Source organism: Calliphora vicina, chromosome 3 (genome assembly GCF_958450345.1).
Source record: "Calliphora vicina chromosome 3, idCalVici1.1, whole genome shotgun sequence".
Classification (NCBI taxonomy): Eukaryota; Metazoa; Arthropoda; class Insecta; order Diptera; family Calliphoridae; genus Calliphora; species Calliphora vicina.
In genome coordinates this window covers 88,917,112-88,929,934 of record NC_088782.1, presented here as the reverse complement: position 1 = coordinate 88,929,934, position 12,823 = coordinate 88,917,112, and the positions used below count along the sequence as shown (strand labels likewise).

The 12,823-nt window shown below is 12.2% G+C and overlaps 2 protein-coding genes across 2 annotated transcripts; both read right to left on the bottom strand.

Annotated features, from left to right (window-relative positions):
• Positions 1-5,453: 5,453 nt before the first annotated feature.
• On the bottom strand, positions 5,454-7,034 carry LOC135953106 (GATA zinc finger domain-containing protein 14-like; the record flags this gene model as incomplete). Its single annotated transcript, XM_065502784.1, has 1 exon — positions 5,454-7,034. A coding segment is annotated over one exon (1,581 nt), but the record flags the coding sequence as incomplete, so codon positions are not given.
• Positions 7,035-10,880: 3,846 nt separating this feature from the next.
• On the bottom strand, positions 10,881-11,393 carry LOC135953109 (myb-like protein D; the record flags this gene model as incomplete). The annotated part of the gene is made up of 1 exon (XM_065502788.1): positions 10,881-11,393. A coding segment is annotated over one exon (513 nt), but the record flags the coding sequence as incomplete, so codon positions are not given.
• Positions 11,394-12,823: the final 1,430 nt, after the last annotated feature.

The window sequence follows — 12,823 nt, the reverse complement described above, 5'->3', positions numbered from 1 at the left end:
ATAGGTCTTGTTGAGTACACTACAAATTGTGTCAAAAACTTTTTCGAACTTTTTCGAAAAAGTTTATAAACTTTTGCGAATTTAAACCGATTTTAACAAGTAATGTCACGTTTTTTTCTATATACAATTTTCTTAAAAACATTGTACAATAAAACAGGTTTTCATAGAAAATACATTTTATGAATAAATTTTATGGAAGCTTTATGCTTTGCCTTTCCGTAACCATAATTGTTTTTTTCGTTCTAAAAATGTGTGAGTTAGATGTGCTAAAGAACTACGACCTATCTTAAAACAGTTTTTTTCAAAATAACTTAAAATTTTGAGGGTGTTTCAAAATCTTTGAAAACGGGGGTCTACAACCCCCACCTGGTCGCTTTTCAAGTTTTTACAAAAAGTGTTTTTAAATAAATTTAATAAAATATTTTCATTTCATTCCTAAAAATTTATTTAACTATGCTATTTTAGAAGTTTTTGCGGAAGTTTTTGTAAATCTACCCAAGAAAATATATTTTTTTTTAAAGTCTTCTACTTCAGTCAATAAATTTTATGAAAGCTTTATGCTTTGCCTTTCCATAACCATAACAGTTTTTTTCGTTCTAAAAATGTGTGAGTTAGATGTGCTAAAGAACTACGACCTATCGTAAAACAGTTTTTTTCAAAATAACTTAAAATTTTGAGGGTGTTTCAAAATCTTTGAAAACGGGGGTCTACAACCCCCACCTGGTCGCTTTTCAAGTTTTTACAAAAAGTGTTTTTAAATAAATTTAATAAAATATTTTCATTTCATTCCTTAAAATTTATTTAACTATGCTATTTTAGAAGTTTTTGCGGAAGTTTTTGTAAATCTACCCAAGAAAATATATTTTTTTTAAAGTCTTCTACTTCCGTCTTAAAGTTTTTGTTCATTAGGCGAAATTTTTTTCAAAATGCTGTTAACTTTGGTGCCAACAAATTTTTAATTTTTTCTACTTTTGAGGCTATTTATAAGTACGGTCATTATATCGAGCAACTCTAAAACTGTACAAGAGTCATTCTCAAGAGCTAAAATAGTTGTATGAAAATTCTGCATTATGTTTTGCATAAAATATAAAAATGCTTCTGATAATCCTTAATTCATCATTCATAAATTCCATATGACACGTATTCCCCTAAAACTTTTTGGCATTAATTTTTTCATTTCTTCTTAGTAGTAAGTAAATTTGAAGTAATAAATAATATAGATATAATTGTCGAAAATTTCTATTTAGCTGGACAAATGAAATTTTAGCTTGAAACTGGAAAGGCATGAAAAAAGCTGGACAATCCTGCCAAGTCCAGCCAGGCTGGCAACCCTATGTATAATACATATGGGGCATTTCACGTCAAGAGAACCAACTTTTGAAATCGATGTCTTCCGATCGCGATGAAATTTGCACCAATGTTAGTTCTATTGGATAGTAATTCGGACACCATTTTTCAAGAAGATCGGTCAAGAACTCTCTGAGTTATAGGAGGTCAAAATTTGACATTTTGGCCAAACAGGTGTTTTTTTTATCCATATAACTTATTACCTATTGTTCTTAGCAAAATGTGTCCCAAATAGTTTAGATAGCTATTTATGCAATCTTTCGAAAAAAAAAATTAAAAAAATTTAATAAAATATTTTTGATTTTTTTTTAAAAATCAAAAATATTTTTGACTTTTTTTTTCAAAATGGGCCCTTTTTATTTTTTTTTAAGAAAGCTTAGGTCTTTTCCTAAGCGACCTATATGGTCGCTTAGTGGGATGCGAGTGGGATATCTATCAAAAAAAATATTTTGTAACTCAAGATTTAAAATTTTTGAATTTTTTTGCAAAATCAAAAACTTTGTTGACTTTTTTTAAAAAAATGGACCCATTTTTTAATTTATTTTTTTTGCTCAGAAGAAAGCTTATGTGTTTTCCTTTAACACCCTTTTTGTCGCTTAGTGGGATGCGAGTGGGATATCTATAAAAAAAATGTTTTGTAACTCAAGACATACAATTTTTTACTTTTTTTTGAAAAATCAAAAACCTTTTTGACTTTTTTTTTCCAAAATGGACTCTTTTCTTATTAATTTTTTTTTCTCAAAAGAAAGCTTAGGTCTTTTCCTTTAAAACCTTTTTGGTCGCTTAGTGGGATGCGAGTGGGATATCTATCAAAATAAATGTTTTGTAACTCAAGACAAATGTTTTTAAATTGATTTTTTTCATATTTGTGTGTAAGTGTTTCTAAAACCTTAAAAATAAAAACCACAACAACTGACCGATAATAGCCACTGGAGGGGTGCAATATGAGGCCGACCGCTATTAATTTTCCACCCCCAAAATTTGTCTGAGTTTTGTATCTTGCGGCTTTTTTAGTCAATCCTAGAGGTAGTTTTCAGCGCACGTGATTTTCATTGTTAAAATATCAGGTGCCCCAGAAACAAATTTTTGGAATCAAGTGGAAATATTTTATGGCCCTTCTCCGAAGTACCAGTTTATTTATTATTTTATGACATTTGACTTTAAGAAGTGGGTGGAGAGGTAGAAGTTGACAGGTAGGTTATTTATATGGTGGTTTATTTTTATTATTATTTGTAACATTTGGTTGAACTAGGTACTTTAGTATGTAAGCCCTTCTTGACCCTAATAAAAGATTTTAGACTCATTAATTAAAACGTACTACCTATATGATCTTAAAAAACTATTTATTGTCATTCTGAAGACATACGGAAATCAGTTTTTTAGAAACAGCGTTAAAGTTAAGACGTGTGTTATTTACATAAATACTTACAAAATTCAAAATGTCTACGACTTCTAAAAAGGCTAAGGTTGAAAATGAAATTTATTCGTCTTTTTGTTTTAATCCCTTTAACAAAATGAAGCACATATCATCAGATATGCGAAATATTTCCGACGGCTTATTAAAAAAATTCCATACGCTGTCAAAACGATTGAAAATTTGTGGATCATGCAGGAAAGAGCTCGGAAAGTTGAACGAATTACCGAATTTGAATAGTAATGAGCCTTGCGTTGAAGTTATTCCAGATGAAGACAAAAGTAATTCCGAGAATGAAGACAGAACTGTTGATGATGATGGTTATTCTAACTTTTCAAATTCAACGAATGAGTGTCGAAACCAATACCATAAGGATGCAGTAGAAGTTCTTGAACAAATAAAAGAGAAATACAAAACGTCACAGAGTGAAGCTGAAAGAATTCAACTTCTCACGCTTGCTCCAAGAACATGGAGTTCTGCAAAAACAATGACTGAGTTTGGAACGTCTCAACGAAAACCAAGAATTGCTAAACAATTGGTTGCTGAGCATGGGATTCTCACACTCCCAAACAAAAAGAAGGGAAAAACTTTGGAGTGCGATACTAAATCTCTAATAACTCAGTTTTATCAGCGAGATGATATGAGTCGCCTGATGCCAGGGATGAAAGACTGGATGTCTGTACGAATCGATGTCAAGAAAGTTCAAATGCAGTTCAAAATGGTTCTCTGTAACCTGAATGAATTATTCGCAACATTTCAATCTGAATACGAGGATGTCAAAATTGGATTCACAAAATTTACACAACTGAGGCCAAAACATTGCGTTTTGGCAGGAAGCAGAGGAACTCACACAGTATGTGTTTGTATTTACCATGAAAATGTTAAATTGATGTTGAAGGAAATCAACTTAAATTACTTAAAAGATGATTCATCAGAAGATTTACACCATTACCGCGATTGCCTTAAATTGACTATGTGCCCTAATGCTACAACTTCTTGCCACTTAGGTGAATGTTCGAATTGCCCGGAAACCACATCCATCAAAGAAAATTTAATCAACTCTTTTGATCGAGAATGTATTGAGGAGTTAAAATTTGAATCTTGGCTTCAGACTGAAAGGTGCACACTGAAAACCATAATTTTAAATGTGGATGATTTTGTGGAAGAACTGTGTAGAGGATTGCTAAATTTGAGAACCCATGACTTTTTAGTCAAAGAGCAGTGGTCATTCTTCAAGGACTTGAAAACACATTTGAAGTCTGGTGAATTCATTATTTCATTTGATTTCGCAGAGAACTATAAATATGTTCTTCAGGATTCCATACAAGCATTCCACTTCAATAACGACCAAGCAACTATATTCACAGTAGTTATTTACTACATGAAAGAAGAAAACCTGGAACACAAAAGTATGGCAATCATATCCGACGATTTAAAACATGACACCGTTGCAGTTTATGAGTACCAGAAGATAATACTAAATTATCTAAAATCAAAATTTACAGTAGAAAAGGTATACTACGTTTCGGACGGAGCTCGTCAACATTTTAAAAACAAAAGTAGCTTCGCAAATCTTACAGCTCATGAAAAAGATTTTGGAATGCCAGCTGAGTGGCATTTTCATCCTACTGCTCATGGTAAAGGAGCATGTGATGGTATTGGAGCAAACCTCAAAACAAATGCAGCGAAGTATAGCCTCCAGTGCTCTCATCAAGATCGCATCTTAGATGCGACTGCTTTATTCCATTGGGCAAAGAATTATTGTAAAGAAACTAAAATAGTTTTTAGTAGCAAAGAGGATCATGAGGAAACATTGAAAACACTAAAGAGCAGATTCGATGCTGCGGTAACAATCGATGGCACTGCTCAATACCATGCTTTCATACCGCTTGTCGATGGAAGATTTAATTTAAAAAAGTTTTCTGCATCTACTCAATGCGATTTCCAAAGCCAAAAAAGAAGCCAGCAGCGAAATCAGTAGCTGAATCTAATAACGCCAAGAAAGGATTGACAAAAAAAAAGCAGCTAATAAAGGTGACAAATAAGGAGGATAAAAGTATGGATATTTGAAAATTTAAAAACTTCATAAATTAAGTGTAAAAATAGTTATTATATAAATTGATCTATTGTGATTATGATTAAATTTTACTAAATTATTCATCTTTTTATTATTATTATTATTATTATTATTATTATTATTATTATTATTATTATTATTATTATTATTATTATTATTATTATTATTATTATTATTATTATTATTATTATTATTATTATTATTATTATTATTATTATTATTATTATTATTATTATTATTATTATTATTATTATTATTATTATTATTATTATTATTATTATTATTATTATTATTATTATTATTATTATTATTATTATTATTATTATTATTATTATTATTATTATTATTATTATTATTATTATTATTATTATTATTATTATTATTATTATTATTATTATTATTATTATTATTATTATTATTATTATTATTATTATTATTATTATTATTATTATTATTATTATTATTATTATTATTATTATTATTATTATTATTATTATTATTATTATTATTATTATTATTATTATTATTATTATTATTATTATTATTATTATTATTATTATTATTATTATTATTATTATTATTATTATTATTATTATTACTATTATTATTATTATTATTATTATTATTATTATTATTATTATTATTATTATTATTATTATTATTATTATTATTATTATTATTATTATTATTATTATTATTATTATTATTATTATTATTATTATTATTATTATTATTATTATTATTATTATTATTATTATTATTATTATTATTATTATTATTATTATTATTATTATTATTATTATTATTATTATTATTATTATTATTATTATTATTATTATTATTATTATTATTATTATTATTATTATTATTATTATTATTATTATTATTATTATTATTATTATTATTATTATTATTATTATTATTATTATTATTATTATTATTATTATTATTATTATTATTATTATTATTATTATTATTATTATTATTATTATTATTATTATTATTATTATTATTATTATTATTATTATTATTATTATTATTATTATTATTATTATTATTATTATTATTATTATTATTATTATTATTATTATTATTATTATTATTATTATTATTATTATTATTATTATTATTATTATTATTATTATTATTATTATTATTATTATTATTATTATTATTATTATTATTATTATTATTATTATTATTATTATTATTATTATTATTATTATTATTATTATTATTATTATTATTATTATTATTATTATTATTATTATTATTATTATTATTATTATTATTATTATTATTATTATTATTATTATTATTATTATTATTATTATTATTATTATTATTATTATTATTATTATTATTATTATTATTATTATTATTATTATTATTATTATTATTATTATTATTATTATTATTATTATTATTATTATTATTATTATTATTATTATTATTATTATTATTATTATTATTATTATTATTATTATTATTATTATTATTATTATTATTATTATTATTATTATTATTATTATTATTATTATTATTATTATTATTATTATTATTATTATTATTATTATTATTATTATTATTATTATTATTATTATTATTATTATTATTATTATTATTATTATTATTATTATTATTATTATTATTATTATTATTATTATTATTATTATTATTATTATTATTATTATTATTATTATTATTATTATTATTATTATTATTATTATTATTATTATTATTATTATTATTATTATTATTATTATTATTATTATTATTATTATTATTATTATTATTATTATTATTATTATTATTATTATTATTATTATTATTATTATTATTATTATTATTATTATTATTATTATTATTATTATTATTATTATTATTATTATTATTATTATTATTATTATTATTATTATTATTATTATTATTATTATTATTATTATTATTATTATTATTATTATTATTATTATTATTATTATTATTATTATTATTATTATTATTATTATTATTATTATTATTATTATTATTATTATTATTATTATTATTATTATTATTATTATTATTATTATTATTATTATTATTATTATTATTATTATTATTATTATTATTATTATTATTATTATTATTATTATTATTATTATTATTATTATTATTATTATTATTATTATTATTATTATTATTATTATTATTATTATTATTATTATTATTATTATTATTATTATTATTATTATTATTATTATTATTATTATTATTATTATTATTATTATTATTATTATTATTATTATTATTATTATTATTATTATTATTATTATTATTATTATTATTATTATTATTATTATTATTATTATTATTATTATTATTATTATTATTATTATTATTATTATTATTATTATTATTATTATTATTATTATTATTATTATTATTATTATTATTATTATTATTATTACTATTATTATTATTATTATTATTATTATTATTATTATTATTATTATTATTATTATTATTATTATTATTATTATTATTATTATTATTATTATTATTATTATTATTATTATTATTATTATTATTATTATTATTATTATTATTATTATTATTATTATTATTATTATTATTATTATTATTATTATTATTATTATTATTATTATTATTATTATTATTATTATTATTATTATTATTATTATTATTATTATTATTATTATTATTATTATTATTATTATTATTATTATTATTATTATTATTATTATTATTATTATTATTATTATTATTATTATTATTATTATTATTATTATTATTATTATTATTATTATTATTATTATTATTATTATTATTATTATTATTATTATTATTATTATTATTATTATTATTATTATTATTATTATTATTATTATTATTATTATTATTATTATTATTATTATTATTATTATTATTATTATTATTATTATTATTATTATTATTATTATTATTATTATTATTATTATTATTATTATTATTATTATTATTATTATTATTATTATTATTATTATTATTATTATTATTATTATTATTATTATTATTATTATTATTATTATTATTATTATTATTATTATTATTATTATTATTATTATTATTATTATTATTATTATTATTATTATTATTATTATTATTATTATTATTATTATTATTATTATTATTATTATTATTATTATTATTATTATTATTATTATTATTATTATTATTATTATTATTATTATTATTATTATTATTATTATTATTATTATTATTATTATTATTATTATTATTATTATTATTATTATTATTATTATTATTATTATTATTATTATTATTATTATTATTATTATTATTATTATTATTATTATTATTATTATTATTATTATTATTATTATTATTATTATTATTATTATTATTATTATTATTATTATTATTATTATTATTATTATTATTATTATTATTATTATTATTATTATTATTATTATTATTATTATTATTATTATTATTATTATTATTATTATTATTATTATTATTATTATTATTATTATTATTATTATTATTATTATTATTATTATTATTATTATTATTATTATTATTATTATTATTATTATTATTATTATTATTATTATTATTATTATTATTATTATTATTATTATTATTATTATTATTATTATTATTATTATTATTATTATTATTATTATTATTATTATTATTATTATTATTATTATTATTATTATTATTATTATTATTATTATTATTATTATTATTATTATTATTATTATTATTATTATTATTATTATTATTATTATTATTATTATTATTATTATTATTATTATTATTATTATTATTATTATTATTATTATTATTATTATTATTATTATTATTATTATTATTATTATTATTATTATTATTATTATTATTATTATTATTATTATTATTATTATTATTATTATTATTATTATTATTATTATTATTATTATTATTATTATTATTATTATTATTATTATTATTATTATTATTATTATTATTATTATTATTATTATTATTATTATTATTATTATTATTATTATTATTATTATTATTATTATTATTATTATTATTATTATTATTATTATTATTATTATTATTATTATTATTATTATTATTATTATTATTATTATTATTATTATTATTATTATTATTATTATTATTATTATTATTATTATTATTATTATTATTATTATTATTATTATTATTATTATTATTATTATTATTATTATTATTATTATTATTATTATTATTATTATTATTATTATTATTATTATTATTATTATTATTATTATTATTATTATTATTATTATTATTATTATTATTATTATTATTATTATTATTATTATTATTATTATTATTATTATTATTATTATTATTATTATTATTATTATTATTATTATTATTATTATTATTATTATTATTATTATTATTATTATTATTATTATTATTATTATTATTATTATTATTATTATTATTATTATTATTATTATTATTATTATTATTATTATTATTATTATTATTATTATTATTATTATTATTATTATTATTATTATTATTATTATTATTATTATTATTATTATTATTATTATTATTATTATTATTATTATTATTATTATTATTATTATTATTATTATTATTATTATTATTATTATTATTATTATTATTATTATTATTATTATTATTATTATTATTATTATTATTATTATTATTATTATTATTATTATTATTATTATTATTATTATTATTATTATTATTATTATTATTATTATTATTATTATTATTATTATTATTATTATTATTATTATTATTATTATTATTATTATTATTATTATTATTATTATTATTATTATTATTATTATTATTATTATTATTATTATTATTATTATTATTATTATTATTATTATTATTATTATTATTATTATTATTATTATTATTATTATTATTATTATTATTATTATTATTATTATTATTATTATTATTATTATTATTATTATTATTATTATTATTATTATTATTATTATTATTATTATTATTATTATTATTATTATTATTATTATTATTATTATTATTATTATTATTATTATTATTATTATTATTATTATTATTATTATTATTATTATTATTATTATTATTATTATTATTATTATTATTATTATTATTATTATTATTATTATTATTATTATTATTATTATTATTATTATTATTATTATTATTATTATTATTATTATTATTATTATTATTATTATTATTATTATTATTATTATTATTATTATTATTATTATTATTATTATTATTATTATTATTATTATTATTATTATTATTATTATTATTATTATTATTATTATTATTATTATTATTATTATTATTATTATTATTATTATTATTATTATTATTATTATTATTATTATTATTATTATTATTATTATTATTATTATTATTATTATTATTATTATTATTATTATTATTATTATTATTATTATTATTATTATTATTATTATTATTATTATTATTATTATTATTATTATTATTATTATTATTATTATTATTATTATTATTATTATTATTATTATTATTATTATTATTATTATTATTATTATTATTATTATTATTATTATTATTATTATTATTATTATTATTATTATTATTATTATTATTATTATTATTATTATTATTATTATTATTATTATTATTATTATTATTATTATTATTATTATTATTATTATTATTATTATTATTATTATTATTATTATTATTATTATTATTATTATTATTATTATTATTATTATTATTATTATTATTATTATTATTATTATTATTATTATTATTATTATTATTATTATTATTATTATTATTATTATTATTATTATTATTATTATTATTATTATTATTATTATTATTATTATTATTATTATTATTATTATTATTATTATTATTATTATTATTATTATTATTATTATTATTATTATTATTATTATTATTATTATTATTATTATTATTATTATTATTATTATTATTATTATTATTATTATTATTATTATTATTATTATTATTATTATTATTATTATTATTATTATTATTATTATTATTATTATTATTATTATTATTATTATTATTATTATTATTATTATTATTATTATTATTATTATTATTATTATTATTATTATTATTATTATTATTATTATTATTATTATTATTATTATTATTATTATTATTATTATTATTATTATTATTATTATTATTATTATTATTATTATTATTATTATTATTATTATTATTATTATTATTATTATTATTATTATTATTATTATTATTATTATTATTATTATTATTATTATTATTATTATTATTATTATTATTATTATTATTATTATTATTATTATTATTATTATTATTATTATTATTATTATTATTATTATTATTATTATTATTATTATTATTATTATTATTATTATTATTATTATTATTATTATTATTATTATTATTATTATTATTATTATTATTATTATTATTATTATTATTATTATTATTATTATTATTATTATTATTATTATTATTATTATTATTATTATTATTATTATTATTATTATTATTATTATTATTATTATTATTATTATTATTATTATTATTATTATTATTATTATTATTATTATTATTATTATTATTATTATTATTATTATTATTATTATTATTATTATTATTATTATTATTATTATTATTATTATTATTATTATTATTATTATTATTATTATTATTATTATTATTATTATTATTATTATTATTATTATTATTATTATTATTATTATTATTATTATTATTATTATTATTATTATTATTATTATTATTATTATTATTATTATTATTATTATTATTATTATTATTATTATTATTATTATTATTATTATTATTATTATTATTATTATTATTATTATTATTATTATTATTATTATTATTATTATTATTATTATTATTATTATTATTATTATTATTATTATTATTATTATTATTATTATTATTATTATTATTATTATTATTATTATTATTATTATTATTATTATTATTATTATTATTATTATTATTATTATTATTATTATTATTATTATTATTATTATTATTATTATTATTATTATTATTATTATTATTATTATTATTATTATTATTATTATTATTATTATTATTATTATTATTATTATTATTATTATTATTATTATTATTATTATTATTATTATTATTATTATTATTATTATTATTATTATTATTATTATTATTATTATTATTATTATTATTATTATTATTATTATTATTATTATTATTATTATTATTATTATTATTATTATTATTATTATTATTATTATTATTATTATTATTATTATTATTATTATTATTATTATTATTATTATTATTATTATTATTATTATTATTATTATTATTATTATTATTATTATTATTATTATTATTATTATTATTATTATTATTATTATTATTATTATTATTATTATTATTATTATTATTATTATTATTATTATTATTATTATTATTATTATTATTATTATTATTATTATTATTATTATTATTATTATTATTATTATTATTATTATTATTATTATTATTATTATTATTATTATTATTATTATTATTATTATTATTATTATTATTATTATTATTATTATTATTATTATTATTATTATTATTATTATTATTATTATTATTATTATTATTATTATTATTATTATTATTATTATTATTATTATTATTATTATTATTATTATTATTATTATTATTATTATTATTATTATTATTATTATTATTATTATTATTATTATTATTATTATTATTATTATTATTATTATTATTATTATTATTATTATTATTATTATTATTATTATTATTATATTAATTATTATTATTATTATTATTATTATTATTATTATTATTATTATATAATTAATATATAATTAATATATAAT